Here is a 26379-nt window from a genome sequence, read left to right as displayed (position 1 = left end):
AATAAGTTAAACTTAACATAGTGGCACACATTTCCTCCTTTTGGTGTCATCTCCCTTATATGGAATTTAAATGGGAAGGAAATAAATGATCAATGAGGAAGAAAAACTAGACAACTTTTCATTTGCTTATAAGTAATAGGTTTATAATAAAATATATTTGGTTGAAGCAATAAATTTTTCAGAAAAGTCACAGATACTACAAAAATAGCCTAAAAGTCATGTTAAGCGTAAACCATTTTTGGGTTAACTACAGCATTGTCATTGTTCTCATTCAATGAGACTGGTAGAAACACTCTAATACTTTACCATCTTTTGTAGTACTTCACCTTTTTGTATTTGTAGTATACTTTTGTACAAAGTATGTCTGATAAATAGTTGGCTTTCTGACAGTCATATAAATATCATGTTTTTCAATTCACTTAAAAATATGTATTGATTTGATAGCTCCCTTTATTGGGTGTCTATTCTATGCCAAGCAGAGATGCTTTACAAGTGTTATCTGTGGTCCTAACATTAGTTCTGCAAATAAGCTATTACTTTTTCAATTGGCACAGAAGGAAACTGAGGCTCATGGAAATTAAGTAACTATCCTAAAGTCATAGAATCCTGTCTTTGCCAGGATTTTCTTATTCAAATCCGGTTTTTTCTTATTCAATCCAGGTTTTTCTTATTCAAAAGGCATAGAATTTTCTCATATTTCTTCTGAGAAAAATAAACATAATAGGTTACCGTGTCCTAGGTATTATGCTAGGTACCATATATGTTTTAACCTTTACAGAGGTTAAAATGAAATTCCTTTTAGGTCAGACAAGTAACAAATTAGTTAGATGATGAATTTCTTGAGCACCACAGGACACATTCCTTGTCTAAAAGAGAAAGCTGCCTCTTAGCTCCGTTTACCACTGCAGGCCCAACATGCAATGGTCTGTTCACTTTTACAAGAAAAGAAATCTGGGGCGGAGGTGGGGTGTGTGTGTGTGTGCATTTAATCTAATTTTTAAATGTTGGTACCAAATTCAAAATTTGTTTAAACAAGATAAAAGACGGTGTGAGACAATTTAAACACATCTTCATGACACATTCCCCTAGCAGGCCACTAGCTTATGAATCCAATTTTCTAGCCACACTGCAAAGTCGTTCTTACTGTCTCACTTGACAGATGAGAAAGATAAGTTAGATGATACAAGTAAGTATTGTAGTCAGAAATTATTCCATCTCTTCCCAACATCATTAAAGTCTCTAGTCTTTCTATTATCATGCAATCTATATCCAAACACTGGTTTAGTTCAATTTCTCTTTTTTAAATCTAGGGTTGTCTTAAAATTAGTTTCAAACAGTAGCAAACAAAAAGAAACCAGATAATAAGGCTACAAAAGAAACCAGATAATAAGGCTACAGCTATGAAGAAAAAGTTGTAAGTACTTGTATTTTAATCTTTTGATTTAAATAAGAGCTATCATTAGGAAAGTATTTCTTTTTTTGTTTGTTTGTTTTTTATCACTGAAATGTTCACTTTATTTTTTATTTTCTTATAGAGATAATTCTTTTTGCTCTGTAATTCTGAGTTTGGAAATTAATTCTACCTACCTTTCATTTTCTCTTCTGTGTTTTGAAGCTATATCATTTAATAATATGTTTGCAAAGTCTCTTGCTTTATTTGTGAGGCCCATTTTCAAATCTTCACAATCCAAACGAACCATAGGGTAGTGAACCCAGCGAGGCAAAAGCATTATTTCTGAGGCAAGATTGAAAAACTGTCCTATAAACTTTAAAAAAAAAAAAAAGAGCTTTTATAAATAGCAATTCAATTTTGTTCTTTTTTTAATTTTTATTTTATATATTTTTACATCATTTTTCATTTTTGCACAATGTACACATTTTCATCTTGGTTGTATTCCCCATACAATTCCCACCCCATCTTAATTTATAATGTAAATGCAAACCCTTTCTTTATGCTAACGAAATTTTTTCTTTTGTTGTAGAAATCTTTCTACACCCGTCCTTTCACTAAGAAATTCACCCGTCTACCAGTAAATATCTTACATGATGCCATTTGCAGCATCAATATATGGACATTTCACAGTGAAATTTCAAAACTCCCACCAGATAGGGCCTCCCCGGTGGCGCAGCGGTTGAGCGCTGGGTTGCGAATCTGCCTGCAGCCTCTGAAGCGCCGGTTCGATCCCCGGCTGCTCCCCGGCCACCAGAGGAGGGTCCCACATGGCACGCAGACCTCTCCTGCCGCCCGCTGCTCCCCTCAGCAGTGTACTTCGGTCCTTCTGCCTGCTCTGCTCCCCGCTCTGGCTCTGGTGAATTCTCTCACCCTCCCGTGCTTCTGACTGTACCCAGTGCTTGTATAAGTAAATAAATAAATCTTAAAAAAAAAAATCTAAAAAAAAAAAAAAAAAAACTCCCACCAGAGTTTTGGGAGAGGTGAGTAAAGCATATGCACACATGGAGGTGTGACGTTCCCTCTCCCAGCTCCATAGCTCTGGATATAGAGACATACAGTGCAGTTCTAATCAAAATCCCAGCTGACTTATTCATAGAAGTCGACAGGCTGATTTTAAACTTTATATGGAAGCACAAAAGACTTAAACATAATAATTTCAAAAAAGAACAAATTTGGAGAAGTTACATTATCTGATTTTAAAACTTACAATAAAACTACAGAAATCAAGATATGATATTGGCGCATATATATATATGTATATATATCAATAGGGAAGTATTTTTTGACTTTTTAAGAAACTATTTGTTTCCAAAGAAGTTTTACCATTTACAATCTCATCAACTACAATGTATGAGAGTTCTGAGAGTTCTAATCTCTCTCTCTCATTAAAAGTTAAAAATCTTGAATATACTTTGCAAACTGTCCAACAAGCCAACTTGCAGAAACCGTAGAAAAGAGAAATGAAACCATGTGACACAAAAGTACTTGTATACAAAAGACCACAGCAGATTTATTAATAATAGGCCCAAACTGAAACCAATCAAAATGTCCATCACAGGATGTATGGATAAACAAATTAAATATCCATACCGTGGAATACTACTCAGCAGTAACAGAGAGCATTCACACTGATACACACAACAATAAAGATAAATCTCAAAGGCCTACACTAATAAAATAAGCTGGATCCAAAAAGTACATATATAAAATTCCATTTATATGAAACTCTAGAAAAGAAAAATCTATTCTATAGTAACAGAGTATGTCAGCAGTTGCCCAGAGACCAAGTTAGGGGAGAATTGACTGGTATGGAACACAAGGAAACTTTCTGAGATAGAGTGTATCTTAATTCTGGAGATAGATGCATAAATTTGTCAAATCTCATCCTCTTATATGGGTGCATTTCATTGAATATAAACTAAACCTCAGTACAGTTGATTTTTTTTTAAAGATTTGTTTGTTTATTTATTTATACAAGCACTGGGCACAGTCAGAAGCACGGGAGGGTGAAAGAATTCACCAGAGCCAGAGCAGGGAACAGAACAGGTAGACCGATGAAATACACTACTGAGGGGAGCAGTGGGCATGGCAGGAGAGGTCTGTGCACTATGTGGGACCCTCGCCCGGAGGCCGGATTCGAACCGGTGCTGCAGAGACTGTGGGCAGCTTCGCAGCCCAGTGCTCAACTGCTGCACCACCGGGGAGGCCCCAGTATAGTTGATTTTTAAAAGTTAATTGTCCCTTGTGAGAGAAAGTGGAACCCTTGTATACTCTTGCCGGGAATGTAAACTGGTCCAGCTCCTATAGAAAATAGTATGGAGATTCCTCAAAATACTTAAAATTGATCCAGCAATTTCACCCCTAGGTATCCACCCAAAGTATACAAAATACTAATTCTAAGGAATATAGGCACTCCTATGTTGATTAGTCACAACAGCTAAGGTATGGAAACAGTCTAAGTGTCCAATGACAGAGGAGAGGATCAGGAAAATGTGGTATATGTGTATGTGTATGTGTATACACACACCATAGAATTATATACACAAACACACAGAGAAATAATACTCAGCTATAAAAGATGATGAACTCTTGCCACTTCTGACAACATGGATGGCACTGGAGAAGATAATGAATGCTAAGTAAAGTCAATCAGAAGGAAAAAAACAAATACTGGATGGTCTCACATGTGGAATATAGAGAAATGAAACATTGGGTCAGTCAAAATCAAACTAATAATAAATCCTCAACACATGACTGCAAAATTGAGGCAACCAGAAGGGGAGGGTGGGTGTGGATATAAAGGAGGGAAGGGACCCAGTGGAACATGGAGGATTATTGGTACTCTAGTGGTAAGCATGGTGTGACAACATACATTTGTAGAGGTTTAAACCTATAATCTCCAAAGCAGATACAATGATTTAAACCAACTTTACCTCAATAAGCATAATTTGAAAACAAAAAGCTACTTATAATTGAAATTAGTCTAGGATGGAAAAGGGGATGAACTGATGAATAAATATATGATTAAGCAAATACAGTACAATATCTAGTTGGTGGCCTTCATAAAATTCCCTTAACTTCTCTGTATGCTTAAATTTTCCGTAATAAAAAGTTGAAAAGAGGGTACATTAATTCTAAAGTGTACATTAAGTATAAAATCTAAGCAGTCAATAGAAAGGGAGAAAATGAAAAAGCAGAACCCAAGTTTTAACAAATAGAACAAAGTGCCTTCAAGAGGTAAGAATCCTTTCTCATTCAAATGCTTTTCCACTACTGCTGCCACAATTATTCTTTCTAAAACTCAGGTCTAAGTATATTACTTCCATGGCTAAAAACCTTCAAAATAAAGTTTGAGCTCTTCAAAAAAGACACCTGAATATTTTCCCACATGGCTTTAACTTACATTTCCAACTTTGTACTGTATTCCTATGCAACATATTCTTTGCTATTTAGGGTGCTGGGTTTTTTGCCATTCTCTGAACATCTCTAAACTCTTTGCTCATGCTATTTTCCATTTCATCTCACCTATAAGCATTTACTTCAAAGCCCAACTCTCTTCATTTCTTCAAGAAACCTTCACCAATTTCCCAAAGTAAAAGCAAGCACTCCCTCTTTTGTGTGTCCATAATACTTCATCCATCTATTTTATTTCTGATCTCAATATATTGTAATTGTTATTCTTTGTTTGGATTCCAAGTCAAACTTAAGATCCTGAGGATAATTTTTATGTATTAGATATTTTTTCATCACTAAAATTTTGCTAGGTATCAGGATATGATGAAGAAACTTTTCTGGAATCACAAATGAATGAATGATAAAGAAATTATGAGGTGAACATATAAGTTTACTAAAATGATGTTTTAAATAAGAAATTCTAATAAATTAAATCTTTTATTCTCTAGGAAAAAAACCCTAATTTCAAAATACATTAATGAAAAAAATAATTACCATTTACCTCTGTGTATTCATCAAAGGTGTGATCTTCTGCCTGAAAAGTGTTTATCATCTCAGCGGCGGTCCCATTAAGGAGCCAATTATATTTTTCAACTGAAAATTAATAATATAATTTAAATATCAATAATACCTTTCAAAAAAGATAAAGTGCTTTTCCATATAGTCATGGAATACAGTAGCCTATTCAACTAAACAGTAGTAATGTTGACATGTATTAATAGAAATAGGTAGAATAAAATAAAATAGACTTACCCAGCTAACCAGGCTAAACAGACATTTTAAAATAAATACAATAGGCTATGTAACAAACTTAAAATAACCGAGGTTTAGATAAGTCAGTTAATAGAAAGTTTTGATTAACGGATTATCAAATAACTATCTACCATGAACCCCACCCACTTGAGGACAAAATAAAATTGAGTTATAGTCTTCAAAACTATTCTCAAAAATTACTTTGCTTTCACCCTCAATTAAGCTGTTTCCTTATTCCAACACCTCTTATTTCTACCTTTTGGTTTTATCATCCTGCTCAGTTAATGTTCACTCTTTGGACCAGGCAACAGAATTCAAATATCTTAAGTTTGGTACTTGACTCTGCCCAAGGCCATGCCTATGATCACTACTGGTTGTCCCTATCCTTTCATGACAGCCTCAGACAACCAAACATCTGATTACATTCTAGCAAAAATACAATGGCATTCAGTTATAATACAAAGGTATATTATATATTTATATATATTTTATTTACCATATGACTCATAATGCTTTATTACACCTTCTAAATTATGACGCACTGCCGCCTTCAGCGTAGCAACAGCCCACTGTAACACGTGTTCAGGAAGTTCTGTGTCAAGAGTTACAGGTGTTGAAGTTCCTGATAGCCAAGAGGGTACTGTTTGAACATTCTAACATAAATAAACATGACAATTATGAAAAAATGTCTATTCAATTGGTCTACATATAGATCTAATGTTATATTTTAAGTACGTCTTTCAGATTTCAGTGATCCATAAAAAGATAACTTCATACAAAATAATAATTTAATATTGTATATTTTGCAGGCTAATAAACCTTATATGTGTTAGTTTTCTATCATTCAACATGTTTATTAAGTAACTATAAAGTCAAGTGATTATACTAGAAAGCTCAGGATAGAGCAACTTGTCCTTCAACTCACAAATCCACAGGGGACATGAACAAAAACAGAAATCCATTACTATAACAAAAGTTCTAAGAAGGAAAACATCATCTCCAGTCAGGACACTTTTTTAAAAAGAAAAAACTTTCTACAAATAACTTGGAGGATAGAAATAAAACAAAGAGATGTAACATTTACCTACATGTATACTTTAGAGAGCTTAAGTTCAATTTAAAATTCTGAAAAAGAACCATATAAAAAATCTGATGTAATACCTGCAGAGCTTCAGTTATTCTCTCTATCAAGCTCAAAACAGAATCTTCCAAATCTTGAATGGTAGGATAAAACTCTATTTTATCATCATCAAGCATCAACTCCATCTTAAATATTGGCAGCTCTTGTTTATCTTCTTGGTCAAAGAGTTTTACTAATCCTTCTACTGTTCTTCTTAAGAGATCTTTTAGCTGCATCATATCATAAATTGCTATTACTTTAGAAAATACAAAATCAACCTTGAACTAAAATTAGTGAACTCCAGTCTACAGTTATTCTATAAATCTATGTAGTCCTGAAAATTATCTTCACTCAACACATGTTCTTAATAAAGTCTACAGGGACCCCCCTGGTGACACAGGAGTTAGAGTCTCAGAGCCATCAAGTTATCACCATCTCCTGTGACATGAGTTCAATCCCCAGCCAAGGAGCTAACTCTCATGGTGCGGCAGACCTCTCCTGCCACCCTCTGCTCCCCTCAGCAGTGTATTTCGTCGGTCTGCCTGTTCTGTTCCCCGCTCTGGCTCTGGTGAATTCTCTCACCCTCCCACACTTCTGACTGTACCCAGTGCTTGCATAAATAAATAAATAAATCTTAAAAAAAAATATTACTCTGCCCTTTAAAAAAATGAAATCTTGGCATCTGCTACAATATGGATGGACCTTGAGGATATTAAGTAAATGAAATAACTCAGAAAAAGACAAATACCATAAAACTTCACTCATATGTGGAATGTAAAAAAGAACCTAACACATGAAACAAATGAAACTCATACATATAGATAATGGACTGGTCATTACCAAAGGGGAAGGACCTGGGGGAAAGGCAAAATAGATGAAAACTAGTATTTTGGTGGTGAACACACTGTAGTGCATAAAGATGCTCAATTATAACTCTGTCTACCTAAAACTTATGTAATGTTATAAACCAATGTTACCTCAATTAAATAAAAAACAAAGTTATAGTAAAAACATTTTTCTTAATTTATTTCAAAATAGTTAGCCCTAAGTCAAATACAATTTTATTGAAAACATTGAAGTAAATTTAATAACATTTTCATTTAAAATATATAAAATGTATTCACCTGATTTGACATTAGTGTGGAAACACAGTTATGAAATGCATCCATTTTTTCAGGTTTAACGCCTTCTAGTGCCTCCTTCTTGGTAAAGAGTCTAATAACCTTTGGATACCATGTGTTGAGTATCTTCTCTTCTGCCTTTCTAATTTGTATTGCTAGATCATTTTTCAGGGACTCACAATCAACTGGACCTTTAGCTCTAATGATGAGAAAAATAAAAATGAATATTGGTCTTGACACACAATTGCTGAAACAAGATATTTTTTTTTAATTTTTAAGTTAAAATTCTGTAAATTTATCAGTCAGTTTAAAGATGATACACTCAAAAATATAAATACTTGGGCCTCCCTGGTGGCACAAGGGGTTAAGACGCAACCTATGAAGCTATCCACAGCCTCTGCAGCACGAGTTCAATCCCCAGCCAGGGAGCTAACCACATGGCGCAGCAGACCTCTCCTGCCTCACCCATTGCTCCCCTCAGCAGTGTATTTCAGTCAGTCTGCCTGTTCTGTTCCCCACTCTGTCTAGCCTGTGCCCCAGTTCTTGTATGCATAAATAAATAAATCCTGAAAAAATATATATATAAATTCTTAGGCAGAAGACATTAAAGTTTAAATGTTAGTTAATAAATATGAAATTCTACCTAATTCCTGTTAAGTCCAGCAAAGTTGTATTGGCAAATGATGTATAACCAAGGTCCAGTACCATTTTCATAGTTGGATGAACAATGTGCAAATTAGATAATATTTGGCTTCTTATCTGCACATAGGACGAATGCCAAGGATTAGAATAATCCAAGCCTCTGGAAAAGCAAGACACCATATCAAGCAGAGTTCAAAGAACATAATCTAAAATTTAGGAAATCATGTTTATGAGCTGTAATTAGTATTAAAGTGAGAAGATTGGAGATTAAGAAGAAGGAAATAGGGCTTCCCTGGTGGCTCAGGGGTTAAAGTCTCAGGGCTATCAAGCTATGACCAGCTACTGCTGCCAGAGTTGGATCCCCTGCCAAGGAGCTAAGCCACATGGCCAGCAGACCTCTCCTGTCTTGACCGCTGCTCCTCTTAGCAGTGTACTTCAGTAGATCTGCCTGTTCTGCTCCCCATTCTGTCTCTGGTGAAGCCTCTCACCCCCTGCACCTCTGGCCTAGACCCCAGCTCTTGTATGCATAAATAAATAAAATAAATCTTTAAAAAAAAAAAAAGAAGAGCAAACATGATCATCAATGACAACCACATAAGATATACATATAATAAGAACACATCAAGGTCTTGGAAGTGTATTTGTTAGGGGGAAAAGGATGTCCCAAAGCTATTTCCATATAGGCTTTGCGGACTCCACCCCCACCCCAGGTCAAAGCCAAAGACACTGGGAACTCCAAATCCCATCACCACCAAAGGGAAGGTGGCTGGGACCTGAGGGTGGGGTTAAGCAGCCAGGTGGATAGAAAAGGCAGACATGTGGGCTTTGGGGGACCCCATTTTGGGCTCTCCACCAGCTCGCAGCGTCCGGCCAGCTCTGAGAGTGACTTTGGGTTTCCAGGTTGTCGGATCGGGTAGGACGCATTGAAGACTTTATTTCCCTATTTTTCTCCCTGAGTTGTACATTTTCTTTATTTCCTTTCCTCTTGTAAATAAACCTTTTATTAACCTTTTTGTGTGTGTCTGTAGTATTCATAAGTCCCTTTAAAGCGCGTGGGTGAGGACCCACAGCCAGGAACCCGTTTAATATCGGGGTTGCTCTATAACATATTGTCTTCAAAGAGAATAGACATAATCTATGGTTAATGACAGGCTGATGTGCCAGGCATGAATGCCTTGCTAATTTCCACTGTATTCTCTCAGTTGCCTTGGGTAGAAATAAATGAATTGAGGATTCCTTAGAACTGGGGAGAAGAGAGAGAGAAATGTGGCCTGGCATATACTGAAACTTACTTGAGACAAAGTTGAACTATAATATATAGAGGTCCCTCTAATTATGTAAACAGTAACTAGACAAGTAGAAGATACCTTTGGGGAAAAATAAATTTTTCAGCTGTTTTCAAATACTTTTGTTTCACACAATTGAATGTAAGATTAAATTATTTTCAATTGTTGTAGAGACCTAGATGAAGGACTATTTTCTAAAATAATTTACTCACACAGGAGATTCAGGTAAAGCACCGCCTTCATCTTCAAGCCATTTAACTGGGGGTCTCACGAGAACACTCCGTACTAAAAGATATATCTTTATTAATACTTTTTAAAAATCCTTTCAATACCTACTCATATCAAATCTCTAACTTTAATGTTGGATGATACAGTTTACTGTGCATTAAAATGAATATATGCAAAAATTCCTCTTTTTGAAACAAAATCAAACTCTTAGCATTAGTTTAGCCTTACTTTAGAGATTAAGTTCAGTAAACTTTGAATAAATTCTCAAGTTTTCTCATTCTATGAAGTCAAGGGTCACTGATATGATGCCTTAAGAAACTATATTCCTATAAAAACTGCAAAGATTATCCCTAACAACTTCCCCTAAATACATTATATTTTATTAAAATCCTGCAATAGTATAATTACAACTATAAAGACAAAACGAAGAATCAAAAAGCAATTAGCAATTAAGCACATGCAAAATTACAAAATGTGCCCTTAAGTTATAAAGATTCTGATTAGATTATGGGCTCACAATAAAAATTTTAAATAAAAGTAATATGTAAATAATACAAACAATAAGTGATGTTGATTATTCATTATGTGTATTTCTACTTTTGATTGGGAGAGGTAGGGAAGCAAAGGTAAAAGGATCAGTATTGTATTAAATGCTACTTACCCAAATATCTCTTCATGCTTTTTTCAAAGTCACCTGACACCTCATTGATAAGACTTTGAAGGAGTGCTTCTCTTTCTTTCCCTTCCTTTAAAGACTCAGGTATTAACATTAACATGTGATCCAGCCATTCCTGCTGAATAGGTACTATAGGACTACTTTCTACACATTTCTTCAAATAAATATAATTGTTCTGAAAATGTAATAAGAAAAAAATTAAACACACTAAATCGTAGAGCATTTCACTGCAACTTCTGAGCCCTGTCTGTCTTCTTAAGATATTTTATCAGAATAAATATATTCTGGGAATGGGCCTCCCTGCTGGAGCAAGGGGTTAAGTCTCAGCACTATGAAGTTATCAGCAGCCACTGCAGCACAAATTTGATCCCTGGCCAGGGTGCTGACCCACATGGTGCAGCAGACCTCTCCTGTCTCCCCAGCTGCTTCCCTCAGCAGTGTATCTCAATTGATCCGCTTGTTCTTCTCCCCATTCTGTCTCTGGTGAATCTTCTTACAGCCTGCACCTTCGGCCTGTACCCCAGTTCTTGTATGCATAAGTAAATAAATCTAAAAAAAAAATACTGGGAAATGACATGTTTTCAGAATGAAAACAGTATACCAAAATGTAGGAGCCACAAGGAAGTCATTTTATATTTTTCTTTATTTTTTTTAAAGATTCATTTATTTATGCATACAAGAACTGTGAGACAGAGCAGAGGTGCAGGAGGTGAGAGGATTCACCAGAGACAGAGTGGGGAACAGAACAGGCAGACTGACTGAAACACACTGTTGAGGGGAGCAGCGGGTGAGTCAGGAGAGGTCTGCTGCGCCATGTGGGTTGCTCCCTGGCCGGCCAGAGATTGAACTCATGCTGCAGAGGCTGTGGATTGCTTTATAGTGCTGTGCTTAATCCCTTGCGCTACCAGGGAGGCCCATTTTCCTTTACTTTTTATGATGAGTTCTCACCAAATTAAAGTTCTTAGCATATTTTCATTTTCTCAAAACAAGATTTAACTTATCATTCCTCACTCAACAAATATTTATTAATTTAACAAATATTCAAACATTTCTATGAATGCTGAGCCTATGGTAGCAACAACAAAAAAAAAAGACAAAGCCCTGCTCTCTTGGCAATTATACTCCAGCACAATAGGAGTATAGTATAATTTCATAAATCCCCTCATAACAATGAGGAATCTAACAAAAATAGACATGAACAAATGAAAAGACAATACTTGGTTTTGTAAAGAAATTTTAATATCTTAAAAATTTCAGTTTGTCTCAAAATCATTTTGGTGAAATACCACTAAAAACATTGATTTACTTTTTTATGGAGCTAGACAAGTTGATGCTAAAGTTCCTGTGGACAAACTAACGTGAGAATAGTCAAGAAATCCTTTAGAAAGAAAATCTACTAGGGCTAGTTCTTGATACACAAAGACATACTATAACACCTCTCTAATTAATACTGTGGGGTACAGGTGCATGAATAGAAAAACCAGTAGAAAATGTGGAAAGTTCATTAATAGTTACAGTGTGTAGAAAAATTTAGTATATGATAAAACTATATTACTACTATAGTCTCAGCATTCAATCACTCAGCAATCCAACAACTGGAGCAAAGATGAAGATTTTTAATAAATAATTCTGGGGCAACTGGTTAGGTATTTGGAGTGGAATTGCTGGACCACATGTTAGCTCCATTTTAAGTAGACAACTGATAATCTCTTAAAGGAAATGTTTGCAACACATAGTCAAATAAATTGTAAATGATGCTTAAAAACTTAGGGGATGAAACAACCCAAATGCCCAAAAAATAGATGACAGGATCAAGAAGATGTAGTATATATACACAATGGAATATTATTCAGCAATCAAAAAAGATAAACTCAGGCCTCCCCTGGAGGCGCAGCGGTTGAGCGCTGGGCTGCGAATCTGCCTGCAGTCTCTGCAGCGCTGATTCCATTCCCGGCTGACGGGCGAGAGTCCCACATGGCAGGACAGACCTCTCCTGCCACGCCCGCTGCTCCCCTCAGCAGTGTATTTCATTCGTCTACCTGTTCTGTTCCCAGCTCTGGCTCTGGAGAATTCTCTCACCCTCCCGCACTTCTGACTATGCCCAGTGCTTGTATAAATAAATAAATAAATCTTAAAAAAAATAAATAAATAAACTCATGCCATTCACAGCAATGTGGATGGAGCTAGAAGGACTTATGCTCAATGAAATAAGCCAGAAGGAAAAACAAAAATATCAGATGGTTTCACTTATAGCAGGAATATAGAGGAACCAAATAAGACATCAGTGTAAAAAGATAACAACAGTACAAAACACAACAAAGCAAAAACGGATAATTATAAATCAGAGACATCCTGCAGGGGAGGAGGAGGGAGAGGGATCTGAGGGAGGGAGGGAGGAGCACAGAGCAATGAGGTGATGGTACACGGGTGCATTGGTGAAGGAAACTATGGGGACTACACCTGCAGGGGTAGGGGGAAGCAATTTTTTTTTTAAATGATCAATGATGTAAAAAAAAATTTTTTTAAACTCAGGGGATGGATGAACCTTGAAAATATTATACTAAGTGAAATAAGTTAGTGACAAAAAAAAAATACTGTATGATTCCACTTGGGTGAAGCATCTAGAGTAATCAAATTCATGGCAACAGGAAACAGAATAGTAGTTGCCAAAAATGGTGGGGGGGGGAGGAAATGGGCAGTTGTTTAATGAGTATAAAGTTTCAGTTGTGCAAGATGAAAAAGTTCTGGAATCTGGTTTCACAATAATGTGAAAATACAATCACTGAACTGTACACTTAAAATCGTTAAGATGGTTAATTTTATATTATATCTTAGTATAATATTTTAATATTTAGGAGAAAATAAGATCAAAAATAGAAAAATGGGCAGAAGATATGAACATAACATTTCACAATAACATAGTTTATAAGATGGTTATTAACCATATGAAAAGATATTTAATCTCAGTCTCATAAATGGATAAAAAAAATTATTCTCAGATACCATTTGTCAGGCCGACCCCCAAAAAATTAAGTTTTAATTTTTAAAACTTCACATTCTGGGACAAAAAAAGCACTCTCTTAAACTGTAAGTAGGAACACAAATGGCATAACTGTTTTGGAGAGAAAAATTCACAACATCTAAAACACAACTGCAAATGTCCAGTAGTTTCATTTTTAGAAATTGAAAATACTCCACCAACAATATGAAAACACACATATACAAGATTATTCATTGCAACAAAATACTGGAAACATTTGAGAGTGACTGAATAAATGAATATACATGATTATACGTATGCACACTGGTATTCTGTGCAACAATAAAAAAGAATGAGGTAATCAACATATTGTATACCTTAAATTTACACAGTATTTTCTGTCAACTGCATTATCAATAAAGCTGGGGGGAAATGAAGAAGATGAAATGATACAGACTGAGTTCAGGATATATTAATAAGTTAAACAAAATGCAAAAGAATGTTTATAATGTGATGCATTTATGTAAGATAAAAGGAGAAATAAGAAAATATAGCTATTCCTTTGTGAAAAATTAGACACATGGAAGATAAACCTGAAATTAATGAGATTTGTACATAAAGGTTGTGGGTTAGAATGGGTAAAAAGTATGAGGACAGTGGAACAGTTGTTTCAAGCTCAAAATGTAAGTAGAGAAAATCAATAAGGATGGGGCGGGTGGGGAGGGATAAAGCCCAAATAAAAACAAACACATACAAGTGTGACATCTGAGACTGAAATTAATAACAGAGCCACAATGAAATGGGTGTAGAACTAACCAAAGCAACTTCTGACCAGTGTTTTGGCTATATGCCTTGGCTAAGCACAGAAAACAAGACAAACTCTAGTGAATAAGTTTGTTTTCAAGTATTACAATTTTAAAACATTTATGTGTGTTCTAGGATTTATCAAAATAAATGGAGTCATAAAAGCCAGGTTTCTCACTGTCAGAAAATGGAGCTACAAACATGGAAAGAGTGAAGATTAGAATGAGCCCTGTAATGTAGAATTAGAATAGCAGGCATGGGTATAAATTCACAACTTAAGATAGATTAGACAGTTGATGACTGATGGAGGAACTGAGGGAGGGAGAGAGGGAGAGAGAGAGAGAGAGAGAGAGAGAGAGAGAGAGAGAGAGAGAGAGAATTTCTTTCTGCTGAGAGAGCCAAAAAGCAATTAAATCCAGAGTAAAGGTATACACCTAATGTTCATATAATGGTTTCTAAGTACTATCCTCACTTTAAAAGAACCAAGAATTCTCGGGAAAATTAGTGATGCCAGGGTTAGAACAGGAAAAGTACAGAATTAGACTGGAAGTTTGATTAAGATCTGAAAAAATGGAGAGATAAGTAAAATTATATATGAATCTATTTAAAGAGCTCCCATTGGTCAAATCTGGGAAAACTGAACATCAAAATTAATAATAACATAACTCAAAAACTAAAATAAGAATCTGTAGCCAGGGCCTCTCCAGTGGCGCAACGGTTCAGCGCTGGGTTGCAAAGCTGCCCGCAGCCTCCGCAGCGCCAGTTCAATCCCGGCTGCTCCCCGGCCACCAGAGGAGGGTCCCACATGGCGCGCAGACCTCTCCTGCCGCCCGCTGCTCCCCTCAGCAGTGTACTTCGGTCCTTCTGCCTGCTCTGCTCCCCGCTCTGGCTCTGGTGGATTCTCTCACCCTCCCGCGCTTCTGACTGTACCCAGTGCTTGTATGTATAAATAAATAAATAAATCTTTAAAAAAAAAAAAAAAGACTCTGTAGCCAATATTGATATAAAAATTTTAAATAAATAAGAGAAAGAAAAAAGTTCTTCATTAATATAAAATTCCAAATAGAAAATGTAGATGGAATGAGGAGATTTGATGAGAGGGTGAGTGATGTAATGGGCACATATGGAAGAACAAAAATGGAAAAATTACCTTGGATAACAACCATAGTAAGCTTTGTCTCAGACAAGAATGTGAACGTTATGGGGACAAGAAAAGCATACAGAGAAATTCTTTGCATTCTTCAAATTTTTCTGGTCTGAATTTATTTCAAAATAAAAACATTTAAAATGTGTCACTTAGTTGGACATTTTTTCTCTTGTATCCTACTTTTAATTTTTTTTTCAATGAATTGCTCAAAACTTTTTCCAAAGGGTCATTTTCTATGTCTGCTCCAATAATGTGCTGCTTGATCTTAAGTCTTATAATAGTTTTTCCTTGTTTGTTTGTCTGTTTATTTTGCCCAACATCTTAGCAAGGCTGCCATGGCAGTGGCTGCTCTCTTGGGACAAAGGCAAAGGTTGGAATGACCCAATAGCTTAGTATTGTTTGACAAAGCCATATATGACCAAATCTGGAAGGAAGTTCCCTGGCCAGGAAAGCCCTTCAAGGGCTCCTTCATAAAAGACTTACTAAATAGGCTTCAAAACATACAGCTCAAGGAATTTACACCAGAAAAAACAAGGGTAGGGATGCATCAGTTTCTGGTAAAGATGCATGTACAGGTCCCACAAAGCGTACAATTTTGGGGGAAAATAACTTCATTAAATTAAAAAAAAGGTCTCGCGATGTATGGTCCCCAATCCCTGATTTTATCAATGGACTGACCTGTCTAGTAACAAACCTGATCTCCCCCCCTTCTCTTTCTCTTCCCTCTCTCCCAGTTGATTTCACCTAGTCCCATGACTAAAATATCATCTACATATGTTTATGGGTCCTTAGTCTATATCTCTAGAAATAAGGTCTTCTTGAAATGGTGTTGAGAAATTGGACAGCCACATGCCAAAGAATCAAAATAGACTACTATCAAATACACACACATATACAATTAATTCATGATTAGGACAATAAATTATTGTCCAAATAAAAAAAGGGAGATGAAGTTCCTTTATAACTGTCACTTTGGATTTTTTCTTTGTTGTTTGTAATAAGACCAAAAATATTTGCAACTAATCCTCAAATACTGAATGGTAACAAAAATATAATTGTTAAAACCCGTATTGTCATTTAGGACATGCTTGTTCCCTTAGGCAGAAAAAATCGAAATCTTGAGTCTAAATTTCTTCGTTTACTAAAATGTGACTTAGCAGGAGTCTCAGAAGAAAGGTTTTTGCAATGTATCTTTGAACATTTTCAAAACAAGAAATATAAAAAATTGAACTCACTCCTTTTTTTTTAAGATCACTGGACATCTGTCAAAAGCAAACAAACAAGACATAATTAAATCAAGGAGAAATATTTTAAACTAATCTAAACACTCTAAAAATTAAAACTATAGTTTGAAATATATCTATTATTCTCTTAGAAATTATTATTCATACTGAGACTGATTTAAAATACTTAAAAGTTAAAATAGTATGAAGATAAACTTTTTAGAAGAAATATGAACCATGAACTTACAGTTGCAGGATAATCTGGCTCTGGTGATGAAGGTATTCTTTTATCCAGTGTTCTATCTAAATTTCTTTTTGCCCCATCAACTCTGAAATTTATAATTATAAAAATGTATGACTTTCTCAAAGATAACATTACGATATAATATTAAAATGTTATCGTCTGTAAATTTCCAATGATGCTTAAAGAAGAGATATTCAAGAGTTCTGGCAAAATACAGCAAAAACAAATCTTGGACTTAGTGAAAAAAAAAATACCGGTTTCCAGAGGGAACAAGGGAAAAGGAAGTGGGGATGGGGATAGGAGGAAGATAGGGTGGTGGCTCAAGTGGTTTGGTGGAGGGTGAGTGGAACATGTGGGCATATGGAGGAGAAAAATCTCACTCCAAAATTAAAATAATAAAATAAATTCAAACAAGTAAATGGTGAAATCTAAAATTCAAAAGAAATTTAATGAAGGTAAATATGAGCATATCATTGATTAACAAAAATGTAAATCTAAATAAATTATATTATTAACACCCTTGCTTAATTGTAAGGAACGTAACATAAGTAAAAGTTTAATTATTGAATTGACAATACAATCAACAACAATATAACAGAAAAACTTAGCTGCAAAAATGTATATAAATGAGACAGACCAGAGAATGGTAAAAAAGAAGCATAAATGCACAGGAGGAAAAAAATCCCCATTTTATTTATTTATTTAACCTCTTGGTCCCCAAAGAGGTCTATATCCTAGAAAATTGCCATTTCATATTTCAGTGTTAGGTTGGAATCTTACAGCTGAGATTGATGTCTTTTCTTATTTGTCACCTGAGCTCAGCAGAGTCAGGTACCCAGGAGATTTTCCAGAACTATTTACTTGACCTGAACAATCCTTATCACTGCCTTTGGTAGCTGATACCTAAATTAGCTTTAATTTCCACTAAATTGGAGGGAGAGATCAAGATATTTGGCTATATTTTCTTTTGATAGAAAAAAATTGTATTGGACTATATTTTGTTTTGATAGAAAAAAAGTTTCAAGATATTAAGTATTTGTTCAAATGCAATGCTTTTTGCAGAGGTCCCATTACTTGGTTTTACATTCAGAAACCATTATAGTTACAACATTCTGAGGGGAGGAATAGTGTAGGATTTAAAGTCTGTGAACTCTAGAATCAAATTATCCAGGTCCAAATTGCAGCTTTGTGACCTTGGGCATACTTTCTACACCTTAGTGTACTCATCTTTAAAATAGAAATAAAAAAGAAATAATAGTACCCAACTTACAGGGTTGCTGTGAGAGTTATAAGTGAAATGATAAAAATTATTCTTAGAGAAAGCACTGATTAAAGTAACTACAATATATATAACATTTACTATCATCATAAATACTTTTTCAATTGCCTTCATAGTTGAATTTGAAGATGGTATTTTGTCCATGAACAACTTACGTCGTTAAAGCTTTCTATGAGAAAATGAACACTAATCATTTCACTTGAATTCCAAACAAGATTTACTAATTTTCTACTTACACTAATTGATTGATTGTCTTCTGTTGCTCCTTAGATCTTTTGTAGTTCAGCAGTTTACTTTGTGTTGGTGTGTCAACGGCTAGGTCTTCAGGGGGACGAACAATAGGGGGTAACTTCAAGTTCAGAGACTCCTTTTCTGCTGCAATGGCAGCTTTGTCTGGATCTGACATTTTGGCCCCCTTATAGATTAAAATACTCTGTATTCTGAGGAGGAAAAGTCCATAAGGCCATGTTGATAAAAGCAAACCTCAAAACATTAAGAATGCATCATATATATCAACACCAAAATAAAATTTAAGGCCTTTCTATGTGTTCCTTCTAAGTTTGGTGTTAGTCTAAAGAATGACAGTTGAGCTAAAAGGGCAGAGACCCGTTTTGGGGTGCTACCACCCATTCTGTGGGCATCTGCAGCAAATGAAACCATGAGAAAATTAAACCAGGCATTACTTGTTAGGACTTCAATGTCCTCATGGATAAAATTAAGGAACTTAATTAGATGCTCTCTAATTATGCTTAGTTCTAAAATTGTGGGTTCAAGTTTCCCCCTAAGATATGATCCACAAGAACAACAAAATCCAGTGGTTGAGTTATAATCCCTCCTCCCAAAAAGCTGACAGTTAACATTACTTTTATTTTTAAACATCAGTGTTAATCTTAATCTTGCTTCCTTCCTAGAAAGTAATAATACGGTCAAGCAAAAACAGGCATACTAAATGCATAAAAAATCTAAAAATATCATGTGAATGTTGAACAAAGAGCTATGCATGATACCAACTGCATTTGCTGCAGATGCTAGCGGGTTTTGGAGATTCCGGCTTTGAAAGACTATTTCCACTACATCCCGTTCGTGATTGTCTGCTCTAGGAGGCTCAGAGAAAAGCTGAAGACAAGAAAGTACCTGTCTGGAAGTTTTTCACCACTTCTAGGCTGCGCAGGAGCCCAGGACAAAGTTCAGCGAGCTTCTCCTCTGGTTAAAGAAAGGGGTAAAACAAAGATTGTAACCTCCGGAACCCCAATCCTACCGGCTCCCAGGGAGCTGGTTGTCGCCTGCCTCGTAGAAACAAAGTTGTCGCCATGGAAACTGTGGGACTTCAACTGTAGTGACTTGGTAAATGTTGCCGGGAGGGGGAGCTGCCACAGATTAGGATTACCTGTCGCAGCAATACGTTATTCAAGTGGAGAGTGGGTGAATGAGATTTGTTTTCTTAATCTAACTTCCTTCCCTTGTACCAGGGAATCAAGATCTTTAAGTTGTGGGAAACTGTAAAACTGAAATTTGGATCTATTGGAAGAGATTTATGTGAACACTAGTTCTTGAAGGAGGATCAACTCTTCAAGCGTCCTTCACCATAGTGACTTTCTGTAAATACTGTAACAATCAGCGGTGTAATTTATCTTGCTTCTATACCTGATATCTGTTTTTACAACACTTTTCCTTCAGAAGAGCCAGTGATGAAATGTGAACTCTATGCTTATGCTTGGACAGAGATGTGAAACTTTGCTACTTGAGGCTGCACAACGCATACCTAATCTAAATAATAATAGCCTACGCAAACATTTAATATAGCTGCACAACGAAATAATCAACAAAATGAAAAAGGTTACTATAAAATAGAAGAAAATATTTCCAAATCATTTAATGATAAGCATTTTGTATCCAAAATATGTAAAGAATCATTTAACTCAAGAGCAAAATAGCCTACAACCAGATTTTTATTTATTTTTTAAAATTAGTTGCTCTTTAATTTTTCTTTCTTTTTTTGAATAATAAATTTTATTTTTATATTCCCCATACAATCGCAACCCCCTTATTTTGACCCCAATCCCTCCCCTCCCGCCCTCTACCCCCCAGAGTGTCTCTGGTTCATAGTTTTTTGTTGATTTTGATTTTCACTTTCTTATAGTTATTCATTTTCCTGGTCCCTTATTTAAGTTTTCTAGATTCCTGCTATGAGTGAGACCATCTGGTATTTTTCTTTTTCTTTCTGGCTTATTTCGCTGAGCATGATCCCTTCCAGCACCATCCATGTTGCTGCAAATTGCATGTGTTTATCTTTTTTGAATGCTGAGTAATATTCCATGGTATATATGTACCACATCTTCTTGATCCAGTCATCTATTTTTGGGCATTTGGGTTGTTTCCAAAGCTTAGCAATTGTAAATAGTGCTGCTATAAACATAGGGGTGCAGGTGCTCTTTGGAATTGATGTTTCTGTGTCCTTTGGGTAAATACCTAGGAGTGGAATTGCTGGATCATATGGAAGCTCTATGTTTAGTAGGTCCAGAAATCTCCACACAACTCTCCATAGTGGTTGGACCAGTTTGCACTCCCACCAACAGTGCAGAAGAGTTCCTTTTTCTCCACACCCTCGCCAACATCTGTTGTTGCTAGTTTTTTTAATATGTGCCATTCTCACTGGTGTAAGATGGTATCTCATGGTAGTTTTGATTTGCATTTCCCTGATTACAAGTGATGTACAACCAGATTTTTAAATGGGCGTAAGAACTGAATAGTTTTCCAAAAGAATAACAAACATGAAAAAGTGCTCAGATTCATTAATTATCAGAGCCTTGCAAATCAAACCACAATGAGACCTCCCCTCATATCAGAATAGCTATCATCAAAAAAGACAAGATATAAAAATTGTTGACAAGGCTTGGAGAAAAGTACAGTTGGTAAAAATGAAAATCGGTATAACCACTATTGAAAACAGTATGGAATGTCCTTTAAAAAATTAAAAATAGGGCCTCCCTGGTGGCACAAGGGGTTAAGCACAGCACTATGAAGCTATCCACAGCCTCTGAAGCATGAGTTCAATCCCAGATTACGGGCCCCCCGGGAGCTATGCACATAGTGCAGCAGACCTCACCTGTCTCACCAGCCGCTCCCCTCAGCAGTGTGTTTCAGTCAGTCTGCCTGTTCTGTTCCCCACGCTGTCTCTGGTAAATCCTCTAACCTCCCACACCTCTGGCCTGTACCCAGTTCTTATATGCGTAAATAAATCAATCTTTAAACAAAAAATTAAAAATAGAACTACAATGTGATTTAGTCATCCCACTTCTGAGTATTTTTTCCAAAGGAATGAAAACAGGATCTAAAAAAAAATTTGCACTCCCATGGTTACTGCAGACAAGATTAAGAACCTAAATGTCATTCAACTGGATGTAGATATGAGACTATATATATAATGGAATACTAGTCAGTCATGACAAAGAAGGAAATTCAATCTCTTGTAACATCTGAAATGGATCTAAGGGCATTAGACTAAGTGAAGTCAGACAGAACGACAAATCTGTATAGTCTCACTGATACGTGGTTTCTAAAAAAATACAAACAACAAAACCCCATTCATAGAAAACTGGTGCTTGCCAGAGTCAGTGGGAGGGGGGTGGGCAAACTATGTTAAGGAAGTAAAAAGGTACAAACTTCCAATTATAAAATAACTAAGTCATGATGACTATATTAAATACTGTAATTGCATATTTGAACCTTGCTAAGAGAATAGATCTTAAAAGTCCTATCACAAGAAAAAATTTGTATATGGAGATGTATGTTAACCGTTCATGGTGATAATTTCACAATATGTACTATATCAACTGTTATATTGCACACCTGAGACTAGTATAACATTACATGTCAATTATACCTCAATTAAAAATAATAAAAATATAAAGAGGGCTTAGGCATCCCCTGAATCAGACTCCAAACAGCAGTTGTGTATATAGTTGCTTTCTACTCTTCTGATCATCTCTTCCTGCTTGCCTTACAGACCTTGGACTTGCTTAACCAGCCTCCACAAGTGCTATAAGACAATTCCTTATAATAAATTCATATATGTGGGTGCATATAGCTATACATAATCTTCTACTAGTTGTTTTCCTCATTAACTCTGAATAATACAATACATATATTTTTTAACAGTTTTATTTTAGTATAATTTACATCCTATAACAGTCACCATTGTTAGTGCATAATTCAATGATTTTATGGGGTAAATTTATAGAATTGTGCAACCATTATCAAAATCTACTTCTAAAGCATTCCACCTCTGCAAAAAGTTCTCTTGGGCCAATATGTGGTTGATCCCCATTCCAATCTCTAGCTCCAAGCAGCTACTGATCTCCTTATGGTCTGTGTAGATTTGCAACTTTTAAAAATTTCATATAAATGGAATCTACAGTTTGCAGTCTTTTGTGCCTGCTTTTTTTCACTTAATGATAGTGAGGTTCATCCGTTTGTAGTATGTAACAGAAGTTAATGCCTTTTTAAGAGCTGAATACTCTCCTATTAAATGGCATGGTTTATCCAGTCACCATTTGATGGCCATTTGGATTGCTTCCAGTTTGGAGCTGTTATGAACAATGCTGCTATGAACATTCCTGTTTATGTCTTTGTATGAGTATATATATAGACCTATACTGGAATTGCTGGGTTGAATGTTAAATTGATGTTCAACTTTCCAAGAAACTATTTTTCCCAAGTGATTGGAAGATTTCACACCCCTAACAACAATAGATAAGGGTTCCAACTTAGCCACATTCTTGTCAACACTTGGTATTCTGTCTTTTTGTATTACAGTCAACCTTGTGGGAATATAGTCTTGTTTGGTTAGCAATGGGGATAAGTTCTGAGAAATGCATTGTTATTCAATTCCAACCTTGTGCAAAGGTCATAATTTGTAATTATGCAAACCTAGATGGTATAACCTACTATACACCTAAGCTATATGATACAGCCTATTGGGACCATCATTGTATATGCAGTCTGTTGTTGATACCAATATTGTTAGGCTATGTATGACCATAGAGGTATCTCACTGTAGTTTCAATTTGCATTTCCCTAAACAGTAATGACCTTGAACACCATTCATATGCTTATCAGCCATTATCATCTTTGTTTGATGAAATGCCTATTCAAATCTTTTATCCATTTTAATTTTTTTAGCTGGAATCATTTTTTAAAAAAGATTTATTTATTTATGCATATAATAACCGGGGTACAGGCCAGAGATGCAGGGGAGGGGGTGAGAGGATTCACTAGAGACAGAGCGGGGAGCAGAACAGGCAGCCTGACTGAAATATGCTGCTGAGGGGAACAGCTGGTGAGACAGGCGAGGTCTGCTGTGCCATGTGTGTTGCTCCCTGGCTGGGGATTGAACTCGTGCTGCAGTGGCTGCTGATAACTTCATAGTGCTGGGACTTAACTCCTTGTGCCAAAAGGCCCCACAAATATTAAATCACTTTTAATATTTAAATACAAAAAATAAGCACTGACTTTTTTCCTTTAGACACAACACAGGTCTAATAGTCAAAATACATAGAGGAAATGAGCTTCTGCTTTGTCTTCCACAGTCTCCCCTCTTGTGGTTAAAACTGCTGCTGTTTCACCCTGCTTTGCAACATACACAGAAATTCACAGTGACTGCTTTACACTATAGCTGTAATGCATTTTTATATTTCATATTCTGTGCTCATCCCTCAAACATCTCCATCTTAAGAACAAAACAGTTGCTGATGGCTAGGGGTGCATTTATCCCAGTGGAATCTGCATACCCCACAATGAGATAAGAGGATATATTCTGATCAAGAGTAATTCAGTGCAAGGAGTAAGGCAATTATGTTTGTAGTATTCATCTGTATTGGAGGACATAGCTGCCAAGTTGGGAGTCTTTCCACAAGGCAATATGAGTAGAAATTTTCCCAACAGGTTTAGATAGATCAATGTGTCAATTTTTTTTTTTAAAAATGCAAACAATCAGCAGTTCAAACACTTTTAACTTTTCAAACTTCTTCCACTAAGATAGGTCAAATACAGCAGTAATAATCTAGATCTTCCAGGAAGTGAAGACAGAACTCGTGGTATTCCTCCTTATCCTCTGTTAGGCCCTATGAGTATTTACCACTACTGTTACTCCATTTGCAACTTCTCAGCCACAAAGACAACAGGAAAAACCAGGACCATGAAGGAAGTAGTCCCAATCCACAGACTATGCTAGAGACTGGTTCACCCCAAGGCTGGTGGTAGTAGTAGTAATTTTGGCTGTACGCCTTTTCTTATCTGCTTTAAAGTTGGATCATTTAATTTTTTACCATAGGTTGTAAGAGTTATTTATATGTTCTAAATGTAAGTCTTTCATTAGACAGATAATTTGAAAATATACTCTCTTGTTCTAGCTTGTCTTTTAATTTTCTTAATGGTGTCTGTTGAAGAGCAAGTTTTAAATATTTATATAAATATAAAGTCAAACTTAATTTTTTTCTTGAAAAAAGGCACATTTATTCAGCATCATGATCAGACTATTACATTTAGCAATCAGCGGCATGGATTCCAACAAATTATCTGCATTGAAATCTTTTGTTGCTTTACACTTTCCACAACAGAAACTAAAACAACTTGTTACACAATTAGTCACAAATACTGTCCTCAGATTTATTGCACATACATATGAGTATTGTCTAAAATACGTCTTCATTGTAGCAGGTAGGCCCTGCCACCACTGTGCTTGGCTGAGTTCACAAATATGTTGCAATCTGTAACTTACCTTTTACTTTTCCAGCTCTCTAATCCTATGCTTTGTTTCCTGGCATTAGTTAAAACCTTCTACCACTGCCATAGCTATTGCTGCTGTGTGCAGCACCATAGTCACGTTGGTTTCATGGTTTGGTGAAGTATTGGCCTCCTCCACCACCATAGGAGTCTGAGCTTCTGCCTCAAAAGTTCCCTCCTTTCATAGGCACACAATTTGAAGATTTATTGCTGTTAATTGCCAAAATCATTGCAGCTTCCACCACGTCCAAAATTGCTTTCGTCATTACCAAATCTATTATGCCCTCCCCATACTACCACATCCACCACTACCATGGTTGCCACAAAAGCCACCTGGAACGTGAAGTTCCTCCATGGCCAAAATCGCTATTCCCATCAAATCACTTCCACCGCCACCACAATTTTCCAAGATCATTTTGACCTCTTTGGCTGGATGAAGCACTGGCTATCTCTTGCTCAGATAGTGCTTTCCTTACTTCACAGTTGTGGCCATTTATAGTATGGTATTTCTGGATGACAATCTTGTCCACAGAATCATGGTCATCAAAGGTTGCAAAAACCAAGTCTCTCTTTTTTTTTAAAAAAAAAAAAAGATTTATTCATTTATACAAGCACTGGGTACAGTCAGAAGCGTGGAAGGGTGAGAGAATTCACCAGAGCCAGAGGGTAGAGCGGAGCAGGCAGATTTACTGAAATACACTGCTGAGGGGAGCAGCGGGCAGCAGGAGAGGTCTGCGCGCCATGTGGGACCCTTGCCAGTGGCCAGGGATTGAACTGGTGCTGCAGAGGCAGCTTCGCAGCCTCAACCGCTGCGCCACGAGGGGAGGCCCAACAAAGTCTCTCTTCTTGTCACTGCCACATTCAGTTATGATTTTGATCACTTCAATTTTCCCATACTACTCAAAATAATCTCTTAGGTGAGGCTCTTCAGTGTCTTCTTTAATGCCAACAATAAAAATCTTTTTCACAATTAAGTGAGCACAGGGTCTTTGAGAATCTTCTCATGACACAGCCCTCTTTTGTTCCACAACTCTTCATCCACCTTGTGAAGCTTTGCCTTCATGGCTTCATGCCTTCATGGTGACACCCACCTCCTCCAGTGTGGCATAACTGACAAACTCAAAGTCTCTGGATCGTTTGGTGTATGGATCTCTTATTATCACACAGTCTGTGAGCAATCCATTGTA

General features: G+C 36.2%; 1 protein-coding gene and 1 pseudogene across 2 annotated transcripts in view; both read right to left on the bottom strand.

Annotated features, from left to right (window-relative positions):
* DNAH12 (dynein axonemal heavy chain 12) overlaps positions 1 to 18815 on the bottom strand; it is a gene marked incomplete at both ends in the record, with an annotated part of 141386 nt that extends 122571 nt beyond the window's left edge. The window contains 11 exons of the mRNA XM_084248300.1: positions 1588 to 1766; positions 5409 to 5500; positions 6156 to 6312; positions 6821 to 7009; positions 7904 to 8099; positions 8544 to 8702; positions 10041 to 10113; positions 10718 to 10907; positions 16899 to 16925; positions 17134 to 17215; positions 18646 to 18815. Of these exons, the coding sequence (XP_084104426.1) occupies positions 1588 to 1766; positions 5409 to 5500; positions 6156 to 6312; positions 6821 to 7009; positions 7904 to 8099; positions 8544 to 8702; positions 10041 to 10113; positions 10718 to 10907; positions 16899 to 16925; positions 17134 to 17215; positions 18646 to 18815 (1514 nt within the window). The remainder of the gene's footprint in view (positions 1 to 1587; positions 1767 to 5408; positions 5501 to 6155; positions 6313 to 6820; positions 7010 to 7903; positions 8100 to 8543; positions 8703 to 10040; positions 10114 to 10717; positions 10908 to 16898; positions 16926 to 17133; positions 17216 to 18645) is intronic.
* A 6484-nt stretch (positions 18816 to 25299) lies between these two features.
* LOC311180084 (heterogeneous nuclear ribonucleoprotein A1-like) lies at positions 25300 to 26379 on the bottom strand (annotated as a pseudogene). Its single transcript has 2 exons — positions 26026 to 26379; positions 25300 to 25752 (listed from the first exon to the last, which is right to left on the bottom strand). The product of its transcript is annotated as a heterogeneous nuclear ribonucleoprotein A1-like (transcript).

The sequence above is a fragment of the Talpa europaea genome (genome assembly GCF_964194135.1).
Source record: "Talpa europaea genome assembly, chromosome: 11".
NCBI classification, from domain to species: Eukaryota; Metazoa; Chordata; class Mammalia; order Eulipotyphla; family Talpidae; genus Talpa; species Talpa europaea.
Note: the sequence above shows the minus strand (reverse complement) of the source record. Positions and strands in the feature narration are given on the sequence as shown.